The sequence below is a fragment of the Dromaius novaehollandiae genome, chromosome 1 (genome assembly GCF_036370855.1).
Source record: "Dromaius novaehollandiae isolate bDroNov1 chromosome 1, bDroNov1.hap1, whole genome shotgun sequence".
Taxonomy (NCBI): domain Eukaryota; kingdom Metazoa; phylum Chordata; class Aves; order Casuariiformes; family Dromaiidae; genus Dromaius; species Dromaius novaehollandiae.
This window is the reverse complement of record NC_088098.1, coordinates 203,709,057-203,728,097: the sequence shown is the minus strand read 5'-3', so window position 1 is coordinate 203,728,097 and position 19,041 is coordinate 203,709,057. Positions and strand designations below refer to the sequence as shown.

The following is a 19,041-nucleotide window of genomic DNA, read 5'->3' as shown; positions in this document are numbered from 1 at the left end:
TTGCCTTTAGAAACGTCTTTTTCATAGTCTGCCACACACCTGCTTCACCTTTATATAGCACGTTTGCTTTATAACGCTTTCTAATCCCTGACTCACTGATTCTCACAACCTCTAGTTAGCAGCAGAATACATGCAAAACAATGATTTTACCACAAAAAGATTCATCCTGTTCCACCCTTGTGAAGGTTTTGCAACATAGGAATATGATTAATGAGAAGAAAATAGGTCTGTAGTTCTTTTTAATAAGCTCATTAACCTTTTAGTTATTAAAAGTGGTCTTACTTACAATAACCTTATGTATGTCTCTTTAATGTTTTGCATCCAAAGCTCCTGTTGATTTCAAATGCATTGCTGAAATGCCTAAAAGAGAAAAAAATTCCTAGAAGGTTATAGAACTACAGACTGTTTTATATTTTTTTTCTTTTTTTCTAGATTTTTGTAGTTGTCTGTACAGTAGCAGGCATTTTCGGAAATTATTATTGTACCATCACGTCTCCCTTTGGTAGAGTCCTTCAAAAATAAGAGGTCAATGCTATAACTCCCTGATCACTGAAGTAGTGCTTTGTTTATGCAGTTCATCTTTGATACAGTTCTCACCTGGATGAAACTAACTTTTGTTTGCAGGAAAATGTGGAAGTCCCACATGGAAATGAAAATGCTTTTCTCAGTGTAGTCAAACTAAACTCAGTAAAAAAATCAGGCTAAGGTACTTGTGTGCCACTTTTATTCAGTAGTTCCCACCATTTGCAGAAGATTGTCTGGTTACTTTGCATCTCAGTCATCCTCCTGCATACCGAATATAAGATTTTAGAAAGCACAGAGGTATGCTGGCTCCCTCTTTGATGGTTTTACCCTCTGTTCTCCATGCCTGCTGTTGGCAGTAAGAACCGCTGAGGTTTAACATCAGGTCTATCTGGCATCGAGCCCACGTTTGCTCTGTGCCCCATCATACCCTCCACACGCTACTGCAAATGCAGACGAGGTGGAGGTGACTGCTGGCAAAGGTCCTGGGAGTCCTGAACAGAGATGTCTACTGCTGTCAGAGACACTACTGCAGCTAAGACTTCTGTGTGGGGCTGCCCGATATGACACAGGATTTAGGGGACACTCGCAGCAAGTGAGATGTTGCAAGTGCACAAGAAAAAAAACCTATTCCACAGAGCTGGAAACAGAATAGAGTGATGAAATGAGAGGTTGGAACTATTGTATATGCTCGAGACATTTGCTGAATTGTTTCCTGCCCAAGAAAATTTTCTTGGTGTTGAAAGGATTTGGAGAGCACAGCATGCATTTTGGCCATCAGCAATGAGAAATGGGGGACTCTTGACATCTAAGCAGCTGAAGTGTGGTCAGAGCCACACACGTGGAAGTGAGAGGGTGGCTAATGGGGGTTTGGAGATGGAGAGCCTGGGCTGAATTTTTCCTCTGAAAGTAGATGCCTAATTGAGGCATTTATGTTAGGGAGAGAGGCTTGCTCCCTGTTTGTGGAAGGAGGTGGGTACCTGCAGAAAATGCCTCAGATCTGGGGTGGCTGAGCCACTGTTGGGAAGCACTCTTCCACCCCTGTTAGTGAGCTCATAGAGAGAACTTTTGGTAATGAATCTCCTCACCCTGGACAGTTCTGTTAGGAGCCTCAAATAAGGTGAGATGAATCTAAAAATCGTGTGGAATGTCCTCCTGTGCAGCTTACACACCCTTTGCTTCCTCGCAGCAATACTGCTCTGTAGAAATAGCTTCTTGGACTTGACGCCCCACTATAGCTTTCCAGAAATTTGTTCTCTTCCTGGACAAAATTCAGTTTCTCACCAAGTGTACAATGTCTCCATGCATACAATGTGTCTATGGTCCTGGAAGAAAGAAGTAACTTTCTAACCTGTAGGACTTGGTAAATTTTCCTCACTCATCATTATCTCTAATGGAGTGGCCTTTCGAGGCCATTAAAACCACCCAGGAGGGTATTTATGAAACTCTTGCAGTTCTTTGTTTAGCAGCTTTCTTAGATAAATTCTTTTGCTACTTCGTTGTCCTTTTTCTCAATATTCTTGATACTATTCACCACCACTCTCAAGAATCTATCAATAACCTAGAATATGAACCTAGAAAATTCCCTAGCCAGAGAGATCTCCTTTGACATTGTCTTTTGAGGAGACTTTATCCCAAAGCAGTACAACATATAATGGCAATCTCTTATTGGCTTAGAGAAGAGAGTATGAAAATTGCTATGCTCATCATCCTACATGGGCATAACACAGGAGAAGTGTTAAAATATGCTTCTTTTTTGGCAAAGTTTATTCCTGAGGGACAATTCCTGCACTTAAAAACTAATGCAAACTTCCTTAAAAAAAAACTTGAAAAAAAAAGTGAATAAAAAAGGAAGGTGAAGGAACATCTCATAGGGCCTGGACAGGATATGATTAAGCTGCTTTATGCCAAAAAGGCAAAGGGCTTAGTTACATGGAGCTGGGAACCACCGCTGTGCTGCTGTATGGCCCACTGTGTCCTGGCCAGGCTGGGTCCTGGCAGCAGGCGAGGAACCCCGGCAAAGCTCACCCACGGGCACCTCTGCACTGCAAAACTGCAGCTTCAGCCACTGCTGCTGCTGAGTGATGCATAACTCAGAGCTTTTGGCACCTCCTGCCTGGCTCTGCTGCGAACCCTGAGGCCAAGCTGCATAAACCTAGCCTTGTATGTGTCATATTGCTGACGATGAGGAGTATGTGACCTACTTCTGGCTTTTATATAACAGTCGTCCCTATCCAACACAGTGATTCTGCTTCACTGACAGGGCCCCCTCTTGTCCTGGTCATATTGCACGTGGGTCATCATTCCTCTCCAGTGCTGTGTACTCAGGGCTTCCTGGCAGCTGAATTTCTCTTCATTTTCTCTCTGCCCGTAACAGTGCTGTGTCCCTGCAAGTGGAGGCTTGCTTTATATATAAAAATTGCACGGGAAGATCTTAAATCCCAGGCAAAGAGGACATGTATTAGACATGTATTACCAAATCTCCTTGGCTACCAGCCACCCTCTGAAAATCAGTCCAGAAAGAGGAAATGCACTTCTATGGGTAGATCTTTGTCATGACATCTCCAAAGACTTCCCTATAACACTGTTTCTCCTTCCCAAAAAGCAACATATGAGATTCATTGCTAGCTGTTGGACTAAACCAGTCTTGCAGTTGTAGAGTGAATATTTATGATTGAACTAAATAACATCCTGGTCTGGAGCCCATGGATTTGTTACAGCATTCAAAAGTGTCTGGTACATGTGACTGAAGTGACAAGACAGCAGACTCTGCTCAGACACTTTTATCATGTGACATTTTTGTATTAGTTTGTACTGGAACAAGCTCTCACAGCTAATACGCTGTCAGGGTAATACACTGTCAATAAGCTGTCAGTGAAATCATTAAGGACTTTGTGCGTGAATTTCAATATGCAGGAGATTGGGTCTGGGAGAACAGTTATGCAAGAATTTCAAAGGTAGCTGGTGATTTTGTGTGTCTGTATTTTTGCATGCCCACTCTCAGACTGCTTGGAAAGTTGATATTTTTAGAGGATGAGTGCTTGAAATTATATCCATGGGCAAATTTTCCCTGCTGGTATCCAAGAGACCTTTAGTTCCAGCAATCATTGATGAGTTATAACAAAATCATAGTGACAAGAAATCTTCTCTTGCCCACTAAGTGCAGAGAGGCAGCTCCAGCACTCCTGTTTCCAAGCCGGTCTGAATTACACATTATTATACTATTTGCCAGGAATTTCCTTGCTTTTCTCAAACCAGAAGAAGTACTTTTTTGCACTCTTTAGTTGCCAAAATTTATGACATTAAGAAAGCAGAAGTACAGATGGAAAATCCGTGGTAAATGCATCTCATCAATCCCTCTGTCCAGGTAAAATCCATATTATCTTCCATTTAGGGTTCCGGTTAGACTCAAACAACAGGAAACTTTCTGGATGTTCCTCCACAGCCTAATAAATATCATTCATTTTTGGATACTAGTGCTTTAAGCTGAGTTACAGCTAACAATACTGGGGGGTGAGGGGCAATTGTAATTTCATTTAGCTGTTTTCCTTGAGGTAGGAATTAAAAGCCACTGTCAGCCTTATGTAAGAGAAATATTGAGAGACTGGAAATGGTGAGTCATTGCAAACATCGTCAATATTCTGTTTCACCATTGACAAAATGTTCTTTTTGGTTCCTCTTTCACCACTTTCAAGCTTCAGCCAATTACTTGGGGCCTAAAGGCCTGATTTCTGAAGACAGCAGGTAGCCTTGAGATACAAGTAGGTATCTAATCAGGATCTCAAAGGTGTGTAGGCACTTCTAAAATCAAAAGGAATTAACCCCATTATTTAAGTACAAGTAGCATTCACAAATACCCTGCCTAACCTTCAGGCATCTAAAGTCCTGAACTGAAGTTTCTTCTGTACTCGTGAAAGATACTGGCAGATATTGAACCAACGCGATTTGTAGCACGCCTCTGTCCTGCCTGAACTCCAGCCAGGTCAGCTCACCCACTCTTCAGTTCATGATTTCAGCATGGTGCTCGGCTGCCTCCGTGGGGATGCTGAGCTACTCAGGGCCTCCCTAACATTTAAGCTCCACTAAGATTCACAGCATAATTTCTCACGAGGTTGGTTTCAGGCCCCATTGTAGCAGTGCTCAGAGTGTATCCCATACCACACAAAGCATGCATAGGGGTTGGTTTTTCACTGAAGCAGAATGTGGCAGAGAAGGGAGTGCTGGGAAACAGGTACAGAAGCACCTTGGCTGCCTGTGTCCAGTCTTGTTTCTTATAACGGTGGGCTTGGAGGATGCGGGTACTTTGGGAGACAGACGGCTCCTTCTGGCCCGGATGCACAGTGGAAGAGAAGTCAGTAGGTGCTTTGACCAGATGTCTGAGGGATCAGCTTACTTACATACCATGCAGAAGGACATGCAGGAGCAAATCTCAGCTCTGCCTAATGGGGTCTGAACTGCCATAACTGAAAGACTGTCCTCAACAGCCATTCTCATCCTCTCTCTCTCTGTATTTGCCAGTTCTGCTAGAGAAAGAGGAATAATGAAGAGGAGTAGTTTCTCACAATCAAGTCATCAGGGCAGTTCTCTAGCAGATGAGGTCAAATCCTGCCAAGGAGAGGAAGGACTTCAGCCAAGCCACAGACCAAGGAGTGCTTTAATCACTGAGATACTGTCCTGCGAGGATCCACAGTATTTTGTATATTTTGAGAAAATATAGCTCAAAGCTCCTAGCATGGCTGTTCCTTGGGTACCATGCTGGTTCCCTGAATCCTGTCATTAGATATGTAGGTCTTCTCACCGCCTTATAAACAGCGAAGTGCCTAAGCTAGAGTAAAACTGCACAACAAGTGCAGGCGGGTTGTACTTCCTCCGCCCACGCTCCTGGCTGACTCATGGTGCACCACCTCCAGCCCAGAAGCACGGAGCTGGGTTAATGCATCCTTTTCCCTGACAGGGGGTTGCTTTGGGGGCAGAGCACACATGAGCCCAGCTGTGCGGCTTCTCAGCCTGCGCTGCCTCACGTCCAGCCAGTTGGTGTGCAGGCAGCAGGAGCAAGCAAGGTTGCACACTCACTGGCATAAATGCAGCCTAAGGCACTGGCCACGAACCTTAGATGCAGTGAACTCAGGAGCAGGGAAATTCTCCACATGAATGCCGCTCTGAATATCTAGCTGCAATTTAGGATATCTTCAGAAACATGGCACTGGCTCTCAGATGATTTTGGGCTGCCCCAAACTTTTCAGCTCCTCTGAGGGGGGGAATTGAGAGACCTCAATGCCTCACAAGGCTCTGGAATATATCTAGTCCAGCGCGGAGTATTTCTAATCAGTGCCTTTTCTTAGAAAGCTGGATTTTCACAGTCCTTTCTAAGGATGCGCAGGAATAAGGCCTTCCCTCTCCCCACTTTCACTGCAGTTTGAGGTGATCAGGAAGGAGGATCTGATCATTCTTCATGTCAGAGTCCTTCCAGTGGCCGAGGAGCCTGGAAAAGGGAAGACCACACAGCTCTGTGCTGTGTTTTGGTCTCATTAGCTGCCTGATTTAAAAGTCCAGCAACTCACTAGTTTAGACTAGTGAAGGATTATGACTGTCTGCTGACTCTGAGCAAAAGTGAGTAAAGCTACAGTCTGGCTTTTTATTGTTTTGAATGTATATATACTGTGAAGGGAATACAATCTGTGTTTATGAAAATTAGTTGCATAGCATTAGTGAAGGGTATCCACAAGCTCAGACACGCTAAATAGCCCCAGAGACTCTGAGAACGGTTCCCACTGCAACATAAACGTGGATGGCAGAAGCACATGTACTTGTCTTACCACTGAGGCCCACTCTTTCTCTGGAAGAGTCATCTCCAGGGGTTACATGAAAATCCCTTTTTATTCTTTAGCCTTTGGCTTGTTTGTTGTTGGAAATTATTCTTGTGGGAAAAATAACTGCATTACGAACTGGACCATCAGCTCTGACCTCATTCCCACAGTCCACCAAAGCGCACCACCCAGTAACAGCTCAGCCTGGGTAATCACTTGGCTCCTGGGACCCTGCGCCCACACCTCCTCTGCTTCCCCCTGCAATGCCCCTTCCCAGCCGGGGCACCAACCACTTCTCTTTGGTTGTTCATTCTCCCGACATGGCCCACGGGGGGCATCCCAGGCCCTGGCTCTTTCTGCTGACCCCGCTCACCCAACCTGCCCCTGCAGCCCCTCACTATACTGCCCTTGCACACGCAGGGTCCATCCCAGTCGGCCCACACCTGACCCATACCTGCACCGTAGGAACCATCGCAGGGTGTGAGGACTTCACAGGCCATCGCCTGGGAATGTCCTCCCTGAGCCCTGTGTCTGCCTTCCTCCTCCTCCCGGCCCTGCTCAAGGGGGCTCTTGCCCCTTCCTGACTCCCAGATGATTTCTTCTGGCCTCTTGAAACTGTCTAACTGCTCTTGCTTATCTTTAACTCCTCCCTTACAGACACTGAGCCCTGTGAAAAACTGAGGTGGAGTCATAAGACCATTGAGACTTGAGGGCAGCCATATCTAATTCCTTCTTCCCAATGAACTGATCCAGAAGACACAAACACTGTTATACTCAAGCAAAATACTTTTATTACTCAAACACAATTTGATTAATAAATAGTTGGAAAATAAATTAAAACTGTACATTGTTTTACATGTTTATGATTTTAAATTAGGTTTATCAAAGACCACAACTCATGTCAGATTGAGAGACACAGTCAAAGGTGAATGATACTGTTTATAACCAAGGAACATAAGAAAATGTTTCTAATATAAATTCAACCCTACACTGTCACTTAATATTTCTAGCAGTCAAACCAGCTGTTGCTCTTCATTGTACGGATAAGCTTCTTGGTCTTGACATCAACCTCATACTGCTTTGATCCATGGAAAAAATAGAAATGTCCTAGAAATGGGAAAGACAAAAATAACATCAGATGGATATTTGCTTTTTTGTGTAAATGTTCATATACACTTGCTATTCTCTTTGGTAATTAAAAAAATCAGAATAAACATTTTCTACATATATATGTATATATATATATGGAGAGAAATATATATGTATATATATATATGGAGAGAAATATATGTGATTTGGTTTGCTTTTATTGGTGGTCCTTTGTTTTATTCATAATTGCATTTTAATTTATTTACCATTTTTCTGAAGGGCAGCATCAACTGTGTGGTCAATTCCATGGAAGTCAGCTGCTATTTTTCTTGGATATCCCCTTTCCATTGACTGAGTGTTTTCATTGAAACTAAATAAAGAAATTGAATGAAAACATGAAACAAGCTGTGATGTTCAATATAGAGACCAGATGGAATTTCTACTGAATAAGCCTGCTCTCAGCTGAAAATCCACTAACCATGAGCATCTGTGAACTCACTGAACTATATAAATCCTGACTGTGTGAATACTCACATCTTTACTGGGCTACACAAGGCTGTTTTCAGAATATCCGATTAAATAGTTCCCTTCTATTCCCCAACACTGATAATAAGAACAGGTGTTGCTCATAGTGAGCAATAAAGTTAAATAATTATTCAAACTGATTATTTTAATTTGACAATATCCAATCTATGAAGTGATCCCATGAGCAGAATGTAAACTTCTGGTGTAATGATACTGCCACAAAATAATGATTCCTGGTTAATTATTAGGATAATATTACTGTTTGGTTGAACTGTGTTATTAAAAAATAAATATTCCAATTTCTCTCCACAGTTTCCTTGATAAATTTGTCATTTATATATTTCAAAGAGCACTTCCGGCCCATTAGTGGCCACTGAATGAATATGTAACAAGAAAACAAAGCCTACTCATATTACATTATTTTACTGTACTAATTTTATGTAATGCTGCTTTCTAGTAGATAAACAAGGCCTATTGGCTTGTATCTCTTAGTCATAGGTTGCTAACAGTAAATGGATGTTGTCTGTATCTCAAGTTTTACAAACTTTGTTCTATGAAAAGACAGGAATAATTGTGTCCAAGTTTCAGCCTTATATTTTCTAAGAAGGCTGTCAATAAGAGACCACAAGTATGTTGTATAAATTCTAGCATTAATCAGCTTTTAAAAAGCTATCTTGATTATCTGCCATACAAAAGAGGAATTAGTCTTACCTCCAGTATCTGTGGCCTACAAAGAAGTAGGTTTTCTTGGTATTTTGATCATGAACAGCTGCATCAATTTTCCTGACACTTCTGGAGAAGCCCAGGTTCTGGATCGGCTTGGGAAAACCTGGCTTTATATTGTAACCATTGACAGCCCAGTACTGGTCACCTGTCAGGAAGAGCAGAAAATCCAAAGAGGCTGAGCTCGTCTCAAATAAAGCCTCAGATCTTTCTATGTAGCAAATGTCACCAAATAGCACAGATTTCCAGCTGAAAACATTTTCCTCTAGGACACATACAATTTTGAATATTTCAGAGCTGTTGGATTTTCCATTTTATAAACTCATTACCTATTTTCAAGGTGGTTTGGCACCTTTAAGAATGCTTTTAAATTACTTAATGTAGGCAGTCAATTTTATCTCAGCTATGATCTTCCCTCTCACTGACAAAATCAAGAGTAATACAGGGCTATTGTACAGGACTGTTTTCAAGCAACGTTAAAGACATTAAAGCAGCATTTTGAAAATGAAAATGGATTTGAATATTAAGAATCTCTTTTATTATTATCATTTTGATTATATTATATCTACTATCATTACATAACATACACAAGTGTATGTAAGTTATCAGTACTACTGTAAGTTTATCCATGCATAAAAAGGACTGATGGAAATGTAAGAGAAATACCTTTAAAAAAAATTACTTCATCCTTCTTGTCAACCTCATAAGCAGCATCAAAGCCAGCTGCCAGCGACGGCCAGAACGAGGAGATGGTGTCATGCTCGATGCCTGAGAAGTAAGGACTTTTGCGCCAGACATAGCTGATCAAAATGAAAACAGCAGTGTTTCATTGTTAATACTTCACTGGATCAGTGTCGCAGAAATGTACTTTAACTCCTGCTGCCTGGGTGCTGGAGCTGGTCCTCCCCCTGAGGAAGAGCTGTCACCCCTTTTGGGATGCAGTGTACCATATTGTGTTCCTCCCTCTTAGATGTTTGCCCTTCAGTGCTGGTTGTGCAGAGGTCCATCAGGCCTCTCTCCACCTGCACAGGAGGCAGCAGGAGCTGCAATGGCTTGCCAAGGTGACACCTGATGCCCGCTGTGGTGCCAACAATTGAAGCCTAGTTGTCACCATGTCCCATGCAGGTAGGCACAGCTTCATTCCTAATTTCAGTCTGGTTACAAATGTACATTAAACATTCTTGAGAAACACGTAGGGAGGAAGTGCTCCCTCTTCCCCTTTCCTAACGATACGGTGAACAGCAATAGTTTTCTGACGTGTTATGGAAGAGGAATTAGACTCACTTCTTCATCAAAGGAAGTTTGTTCAATCAGAACACAATTACCAACCCAAGAAGTAAGCCAAAGCCTTGGTCTGACATCTTAATCTATCTCTTCAGGGTGGAAATGCATAACTAAAAACCTGTTAGAGAGCTCAATATCAGAACGTGGCCCAGAAGTGGACACCCCTAATAGCAGGAGTTCTCCGAAGACAGTGCTGGGCTGTAGGTTCAGAGCTGACTCCTGGGTAAGGATGCCACTGCCACTAGCGACACTTTCTGCAGCCCTCTGACCCTCGTGGAGACCCAGTCTGACCAGGATAGTGCTTCATGTGAAGCAGGCTGAAGAATGACTCTGTGATTATTCAGCCTTGTGCAATTCTGACAGACCAGAGTGCTGATGGATGATGGCTTAAACATTTTACTCACCTGTTAGTAAACCACATTACTCACCCAGCCCTGATGGGTTAGAAAAATTTTGCAAAGTTGCCTTAACAATTTCAGAAAGAAATATCCTCAGTTGTATCAAAGGGAAAATAGATTCCTTGGACTGGACTTTATGCTTTGCCATTTTGAGCCTTACAAAAAGGTGTTGCAAGAAATGAAATCACTTACCTGTCTTTAAAGAACAGTATTTCCCCACGAAGAGTGGTGATAGCATCAAAAGTCAAATCAGGGTCACAGTCCTTTGCTCTTGTAGGGGGTTTGGAGGGTGTCATTTCTGTTGGTTCTTCGTGGGGTGGCATTTCTGTTGGTGCTTCTGCAGGTGTCATTTCAGTCGGTTCTTGTGGGGGAAATGCTTTCGTTGGAGATTCCCTGGGAGGTCCTTTGGGAAACAGATAAATGTGAAATTGGAAGGTGAATTAGAATTTCATGTTGCAGAACTTGGAGGTATACCATACCGAGCCAAGTGTATAGGTGCTTCAAGGTTACAACTCAACCAGTAAATTAAACAATGCCAGGGAAAGTTCCTGGGCAATTTAACTCAATTGTCTGTGTTGTTAACTGTTAAAATAGTCTCTGGCATGGTTTCACCTTGACAACCTATTGCTTTCTCAGTTTGTACGTGCTCAGGATTTAATACAGACCAAACACCATTCCCAAAAGGCAGTTTTGTGTGGGACCATTCTTTTTTGGAAGGTAAGAGAGGTTAATACTATGGACATGGGCTGTTCCTCTGGTAGTATTAGAGAGTGGTCCTTGGACCTTCTGATTTACTGGCATAGGTAGAGCCCCCAGATTCCACTTTGCAGGTGTAGACTCTTAGCCACAAAGAAAATGAAATTTGCCCAAAGTAACATCAGGAAATTAAAGCAGATACCCTAGCTACAGTAGAAAGATTATCACTTTCTAGCTGTTGAGTAAAGCTGACTACAAAATGCTTATCCATCCCCCCAAAATGATGCTTCTTGCTTACCATAGAGGGACTGAATGCCATCAATATCATCTTGAGGAAGTTTGTAGTCTCTTGTATCCCTGGCCATATATATAGGATACATCAAGGCACCAAAGACATTAGAATGACCAAGACCCAATGAGTGGCCTAACTCATGAGCAGCAACGAGAAACAAGTTGTATCCTAAAAAAAAAAATCCAGCACAGAGAACAAACAGTAAATAAATTTTCTTGCATAACAATAGGATGCAGATGCCATCCTCTCGTGCATGATACATCATTCAGGTGCTAATAAAACAGCAGAATTTAACTATGTCCAAAGTAAGAGGTCATGTGCTTGCATCCTGGAAAAGAAGTGAGTTTCTGGTTACAAGTGTTTATCTTTCACAGGGAGACCAATTTGAAGACAGCATTTTCTTGTGCTCCAGAAGATTTCCTGCCCGCAAAGAATCAAAATTTCCTTAATGTTCATGAAGATGGAAGGTTTGATGGGAACATTTCATTTTAATCATCTGGTCAGATTTTGGGAAACATAAATGACATGGATTTCACCTGTTAACTACTTCACAGAGCTCAGTAACATGTGGGCTCTGATATCATCTGCAGACATAGCTGGACACCAGAAAGCCTCATTTTCATTACTTGTCAACAAATTCAAGACTTTTTACTTGGCAGAAGTTAAAGACTTTCATAACTGTAAATCATTTTATTTAAAAAAGTGATCTCAATATTACAAATTCTAAGGATATTACCTGGTGGCTAAAATTCCATGCCTTAAAGTGCCCTGTTCATGCTATTACTGTTTTGTGCTAATCTAACTTGCTTCACTGGATCTGCAGTTTCAGTCTATGCATTAACTCCAGGGAACTGTCATGATTGCAGCCCATGTCCAAATAGGCAGAATCATTCTGATGAATTATACTGACATTTTACATCTCAATAAATCCTGGAATTACTGCCAGGGCATCTGCAGCTTTACAGTGTAATTAAAGGTCTTCAAGACAGATGTTGTTTAACAAGTGACATGCAATGCAATGCTTAAGGCTACCTACCATTAGAGGTAGTAAATTTGGTCCAGTATTCATCTTCATCAAAGTGGGCATCTCCTCCTATCCCTTTGCCGGGGTGATAGGCATGAGCCAGAGTTCCTCCTGGACCATCAAAGGAATAGAAGTCACCGTGAACTACAAAAAGAAAAGAAACATGTGATGTTTTTCATCAATTCTGTAAAAGCGATAAACACTTATCATCCTGAGGCAAGGGGACCTCCTTACATCCAGATGCAAAGGAGATCATTATATCTGCTTCACCACTGTAGAGCCTGGTGAATCTCAAAGGGGTCACGCTGCTCCAGAGTTGAAAGGCTTTTGCAATTGCTTCCTCTACATCTTCTTGCAGCATGTCTGGAGTGTAGTTCAAAATCCTGTGAAATAAGGAGAAGGGAATTGAAAACAAGAAGATCACATATGGCTAAGGCACACAGTATCATGGTCAAATATTTTGCTCACTGATAATTATTGTTTATATATCTTGAATTGTTTATTTTCTAATTATCCACTTACTGGGATATAACACAGGAAGTTTTCACAGTTTTCTTCCAAGCATGCTAACTTAGATAGCCTCAATTGCATCCCTTTTCCCTACTGACTATGTAGCTGAGTAGGCTCTTAACTAGGTAATGTAGTTGCTTAGTCCTATTAGACCTTTTCTGGTCCCTTTTATCACTTTTTGGAAGCCTAAAGAAAAGGGTTTGAATATTCCCCACCTTTATGGTCCTGTGACCCTGAATATGACTCTTACAAGGATAAATATAGGAAGAAATAATAAAGAACCTGTTGGCGTTACTTCTGCCTGGCAGTCACAAAGCTTCTCAGGGCTGTAAAGCAAAGCATATTTTAGAATATATTACCGATATGTCACATCTTCTGTCTTCCACTTAGGGTTCAGAGGGAAGGTGCTGTATGAGCGTACGTCCGGTATCCCACACCTGGCCTGCATCATCGTGTTCAGTGTCTGAGAATTCAGCTCCCCTGTCACCTCCAGCCCAAAGAATGACTGCATTTCTCGGATTTTTTCAGACATGAGATTGAGGTTCTTGGATTTAAAGAGAGAGCTTTTCTCTTCTTTAAAATCATAGAACTGTTCCAGGTATTTCTGATGGGGGAGAAAAAGAAACAGTTTAGTACATAAATGTTTCTTTTCAAATGTAGACTTGTTAATAAAATATTCTACAGTTATTCCCAATGCATGACTATATTCATTTTATCAATAAATTAATTCATAAGCTCTGCTAATGGTCCTTACCTGAGCAAATTGTATATCTTTTTTTTCCTTTTCTGGAACCACTGGTAAAGCACAAGAACATGCTACATATAGTAACCCAAGGAAAACAAAGGACTTGATTTTCATCTTTGCCTCTCTGTCCTGTCAGTCCTTACTAGAAGACCTCTCAATCTCTTCTCCCTCTGTCCAAGGCTCACTAGTGTTTCTGTATTTATATCAGTCGTGTGCTTGGTAAAATCAACAGTTGCATGACTCAGCTCATAACATCCTCTGATTTCCCACAGAAGCACAGAAAACAGATTTTGTTTTAGAAGCAGAGTAACATGACAGCTTACCTTCTCTGAAAACCCCCTGATTTCGCAATCATATTACTGGACAGTGTACCTTTTTTTCCTTCATTCCTAAATTGGACCAGTACTTTAAACTTATAAGTACCCAAATCTGTATAGATCATCTGGATAAAAATCACCTCATTTCTGAGAGGTGCTAAAGGGACCTGGTTCTCTGTGAGGTACATCAGTCTATAATTCCTTGTACCACATGATAGGAGACCTCAGGAAACCTTCCCTCACCTTTCTCAGCGAGGCACCTTGGCAGCACCTTAGCACATCGGGAACTAATCCCCTCCTTTAGCCCATCTTCTCCTTGTTAATTTTAGTGATAGAGCTGGTTATACAAATGACCCATCTGTTTCTCTTCTTGAACAGCCCTAATATCCTAATACAATTCAATGGAAATGTGTAAAGAGCTTGAGGAAGAGAAAACTTCTTCCAGTGCTATACAAGGAGCATCTACAGCGCCCTGTGGACGTGGCCCGCACCTGCGCTGCAGACCGACCTCAGAGCCCGCACTCCTTCAGGGTGCAGGTCCATGCTCTGGTGCCGGAGGACCTCCACAGCGCAGAGGAAGGGGGCCGTTGAGGCTGTTACACCTTAACACAGGGCCGGGTACCGAGGACTGGATGGGGCAAGTCTGGTGATGGCAACGCCTTGCAGTGGCAATGTAGGGCCAGACTGGGGCAGACATGTCAGCAGTGGATCATTCCCTGAAGTGCCTGGCGTTATGTCCAGGGAGGGTCCCTCGGGCAGGGGGATGCCTGGGGTCAGGCTGTCCTGAAAATGTGCGGTGCATAGCACATGCGAGCGCTGGCTTGCTATATGACTAGAGGGACTGCTGTGCAGACGGACATGAAGGATTAGTCTCCAGTTACCACATTAGCCCTGTGGCTACACAACCATCATCTGTGTTGCTGGGTGGCCTAGGCAATCATGGATTTATGGCTGCATCCCGTTGTCCTCTTGTACTCAGCCCAGGCAACCTAAACACCAAAATGTAAAGGTCTCAGTAAAGCACCCCAGATCATATGTCATGGTCAACCTAGCCTGTCAGCCAAGGACATTTCTGCAATTAAAGAAGAAAGGGCAGAAATTGTCTTAGAGAACAACAGACACCTTGAGGTGGGGGTGTTTCAGAAGTTTTTATTCCCCTTGGCTAAAAATACACATCTCCAGACTTAGAAAGAAGATGACAGGGGCTTTAGGTTTTAGATTCCAAGTTCCCAAATTTGCCTCAAGTCCTATTTTTGGTTCCTAAGTCCGTTTCTGAACTTAGTGTATTGCACTGAATGCAGAGGCAGCAGAACCACTGTCATTCAGTTCCCTCTTTCTTGTCCACAATTCCTGAGACATCTGACTTTTGAAGCAAAATCATCCTGTGTTGACTTAAATGCCCAAATGCAAATTTGAAAGGAGAAATATGAGCTAAAAATAATTCACTTGCTTTTGAACATGAGAAAAAAGAAGAAAAAGAAACCACTTCTTCAGTGAGAGCAAATTTATTGGAGACTTTAAAAAACAATCTTAGCACCACAGTAGCTGAGCTCTGCAGTCTGAGCAGTGGCCTGGGGAAAAGGGCATGGCCTCCTTCCAGCGGAAACAGGAGCTGAGCTGCCAGACCGGAGTAGGGTCACATTGCATGCATGACCCAGGTCAGAGCCCAGGGCCCTGAACCATGGTGTTATGTGGCACAGACATTTTGTGTCTAAGGCTGTGGTGGTATGAGTGACCTTGCCAACATTTCGCTGCTGTGAAGAGGTGCTCCTGCCCCTCCTGGTCCCTCCCTCCCATTCTGGCCAGCAGTAGCACACGCTGCTGTTTCCCTGTGCCAGGGACAGAAGTGGTGGGACAGCACAGAAGGAAACAAGGATGCAGGGCGGCAGCGAGATGTGAGGCTGAGGTCTCTCCTTTTGGCAGCAGCAAGGTAAAAGATTGTCCCAGCTGGTCATTGCACTCCAAAGTGAGCGCACTGTTTATTATGGTGTCTGCATTTACACAAAGAAATGCAGACATGAGGCAAAGGCATTTAAAATACCATGGCTGTATAACTCTGCACCCAATAGCAGCTGCTATCATATGGCAGCTATCCTCTTTGCTTCCAACTAAATATTTTGTCAACAGACTGTTTCCTGCGTCCCAAGGATCTGGGGCTATGCAGTCAGAGGGGAGAAGTGTGGGAAAAAGAGCTGGCAAACTTTTTAATAAGCCCTCTTTAATATTTAGGAAACATTTGTCACTGCCTGTAGCACAGCTGCTGATAGGATGCCACAGCTCGCTTGTAGCTGTTGGCTTCCCCTCCCAGAGGCTGCGTTGCCCCTGTGCTCGAGCAGCAGCTGACATTTATGGAGTGGCAGGTGAGTAGCGGGGCGGGCAAGCGCTGGGTGCTGTCTTGCCAATGTGTTTGGCAGCACGAGTGGGGAAAATTCACAGCTGAGGCAGCCTGCATGACTCTGAGATACGCAAGTCCTGAATTTTTTGTCCAAGAGAGGACTTGCCTCCTTGTGCTGGCCCAGAGGACATTAGCAGCTTTTAGGGCTCAAACTAATGGGTTCTCAGTCCTGGTCTTAGACATTATAGGATGTGAAGAGGAACTGATCTATCACTTGAAGGTGAGGTTTAATGTGCTTGCAAACTATGTCCTCCATGGACGGAATGGAGATTTGTCAGCAATACACACAGCCCTGATTTAAATGGGCTTAAATGAGCTGAATAGAAGAAATGACCCGACACGGCACTTTTGCATATACCTACACTGCGTTTTACCTATAGGTCTATGGCTCATGAGTTCTGCTTCAGAGATGCCCAGAAGCACTTCATCTGTGGCAAGGCTGAGCAAGTTGGTGCCTGTTTTGTGCCTCAGCCCCATAGGCAACTCCTAGACACTGAGCTTCCCATCTTCCCCGAGAGGCTGATCCCCCAGGCTGTGGTCTGAAATGCCTGCTTCCCTCCCGTTGGGCTGAGTCCTCACAAACTGCAGCAGTGACTCTTACCAGCTTATACGGTAGCAAAGAGGCTAGAATGGATTCAGGAAGACTGCCCATTTCTTCTCTCAGCTCGCAGGCATTCAGACTCATATGTCCCCTATCACGGGTGAGTGCCTTAATCACCGCACTGAGGGACAGCAGGAGGTACTTTCCCAGGAAGACCCTACAGGAGAAGGGAGCATTTCTCTGAAACTCTCCTAACATCCAGGCTAGTACTCGCTCACCACAGAACTGTTTGTCCTCTGGCAGTATAATTCATATTACGCTACGAGGTCCAGCCCAAGCTTCAAGCTTCTTAGCAGATTTGTCAAAATTCTAGCTGGGAATTTTGCCATTTCTTATTTTTATATGGCTGAAATTCCATCTGGAAATGTCATGCCAGTTTTGTTTAGCAGTTTTGACTTGTGGAAGGAAGAAAGAGAAGAACACTCAGAATAGGTATACAAGTCAAAGGAAGCTTGAACTGACTAAACACATACACACTGTGATTTCACTTCCAGAATTTATAGAAGGATCTGTGATTGTCTTCTCTCCCACCTCCTCCACCCCCATATTGTTTCTAAATTCTCTACTGTCTGACTTATCATGCCAAAGAAGCCAGATGGAGTAGCAAGGTCTTGGACATACCAGACATGAAAGAAGCTGCTGTGTTTTTCCATTTAAATGTGATGGGATGATAAATTCAAGAGAGCAAGTTCTGGTGCAAGAGGAACAATAACTGCACAGCAAAAGACACAAGCCCTTTATATCATTATACGGGCCGGAGTCTATGTTAATTAACTGTGCATGCAAAGAGGTGGTCAGGCAAGCAGAAAATTCAGGAGAACCTCGCATGCTCATCTGGATATTCCCAAGTTATAACTGCTCGTGTTATGAATGAGATTCAGTGAACTAGCTTTACAGAAACTGAACATATTCTGAATAATATTGGAACACTGTGCTGCACTTTCTGGATTTTCTAACTTATCTATTGGATGTGTGTCCTTTTATTTTTTTAATAGTTTTGGGGAAAATAGGTTTAGGAAAAAACAGTGTTTTTACCTCTCTTTACCCACAAGGAAAGAAAAGCAGGTCCATTAAATACAGCTGCTATTCAGAGACTCAAGGAAACCAAAGAATATTTACTGAAAATGAAACACTTTCCATCTGTCACTGTGAGATAGTATTTTGAGAGTATTGAAACATAGGTATTGACCTGCATTCCACATGCCTGTATATTTTGCCTGTATATCCATATAGTTTCATTAGTCAGTGGAATCTCATCATCCTAGTTTTGTAACATACAGATGCTGTTCTTAAATTTTCTACGTCATCTGAGCATTTAGTCCTGGTTCTGTTGTAAACTGGAAGATGGCACATATAGAAAGCATCAGGGGCTGATTTTAATTAAACAGGAATTCAAAATATTTTCTGAAGTCCCCTACTTGAGTATTATCAACAATAACAAAGCTGAAATCACTTCCGCACTCTTATTTAGCTGATGTGTATAAACAAGTTTCTTAAGCTGCATGTCATATCCTGGCAACAGTGTCTGACTGCATAGGGTTTTTTTGCAAAGGCATGGTCACAAAGAGCTTTGCAGTTCATCGATGTTATATCATCCACCACTGAACAAGAGGTAGGTCAGAATCCAGTGCCCTAGAATTTAAAGGTTTGCAGGAATTAAACTTAAATACAGACTTTGAAATTTTCTCCCCTTACAGAAGACTTCTTATTTCATAAGTAGCAATATATTGGGGCTACACTGTGAAGTTAGACATAGCCCTGAGCAATGGGTGAGGCAGGAAGCATTGCGGTTGTGAGACACAACTAATTCACTGTTTCCTCTTTACCCTCCTGGCCCCTACTAGCTTCAGTCTATGTCACTGTCCCAAAATATGAAAACGTGAAACATGGGCATGAGTCCACCTTTCTTACTGAAGGAGAAGGGTCAGTAAAATGCTGAACTGCTCCCCACTAAATTGATGGGCAGAGAGCTAAAACTGGGCGATTCCTATTCCATTACAAAAGGCATCAAGAAGTTTCCAGATTTGTGTACTCAGCCAGGTGACAGTAGTTTAGTCTCAGGAACACATACTGTAGTTTCTTGCTTCTGTAGAGTGTCTTTTGAAGAGATGAG

General features: G+C 42.7%; 1 protein-coding gene across 1 annotated transcript; it reads right to left on the bottom strand.

The window, feature by feature from the left end:
* Window positions 1–7,127: 7,127 nt before the first annotated feature.
* On the bottom strand, window positions 7,128–13,468 carry LOC112988744 (stromelysin-1-like). The gene is made up of 9 exons (XM_026109434.2): window positions 13,230–13,468; window positions 12,595–12,743; window positions 12,373–12,504; window positions 11,343–11,504; window positions 10,541–10,751; window positions 9,333–9,466; window positions 8,655–8,814; window positions 7,685–7,788; window positions 7,128–7,436 (listed from the first exon to the last, which is right to left on the bottom strand). The coding sequence occupies exons 1-9, from the start codon at window positions 13,400–13,402 to the stop codon at window positions 7,336–7,338; spliced, it is 1,326 nt and encodes a 441-aa protein (XP_025965219.2). The 5' UTR covers window positions 13,403–13,468; the 3' UTR covers window positions 7,128–7,335.
* Between the last annotated feature and the right edge of the window lie 5,573 nt (window positions 13,469–19,041).

Bases quoted from the DNA above. Each gene is read 5' to 3' on its own strand.
- LOC112988744 (XM_026109434.2), bottom strand. From the start codon at position 13,402: ATGTCTGAAAAAATCCGAGAAATGCAGTCATTCTTTGGGCTGGAGGTG. The intron at 11,505-12,372 runs GTAGGTAGCCTT...TTTTTTTTTTAG, and splicing joins CAAATTTACTACCTCTAATG to GATACAACTTGTTTCTCGTT. The intron at 9,467-10,540 runs GTAAGTGATTTC...CATTTTGATCAG, and splicing joins ATACTGTTCTTTAAAGACAG to CTATGTCTGGCGCAAAAGTC.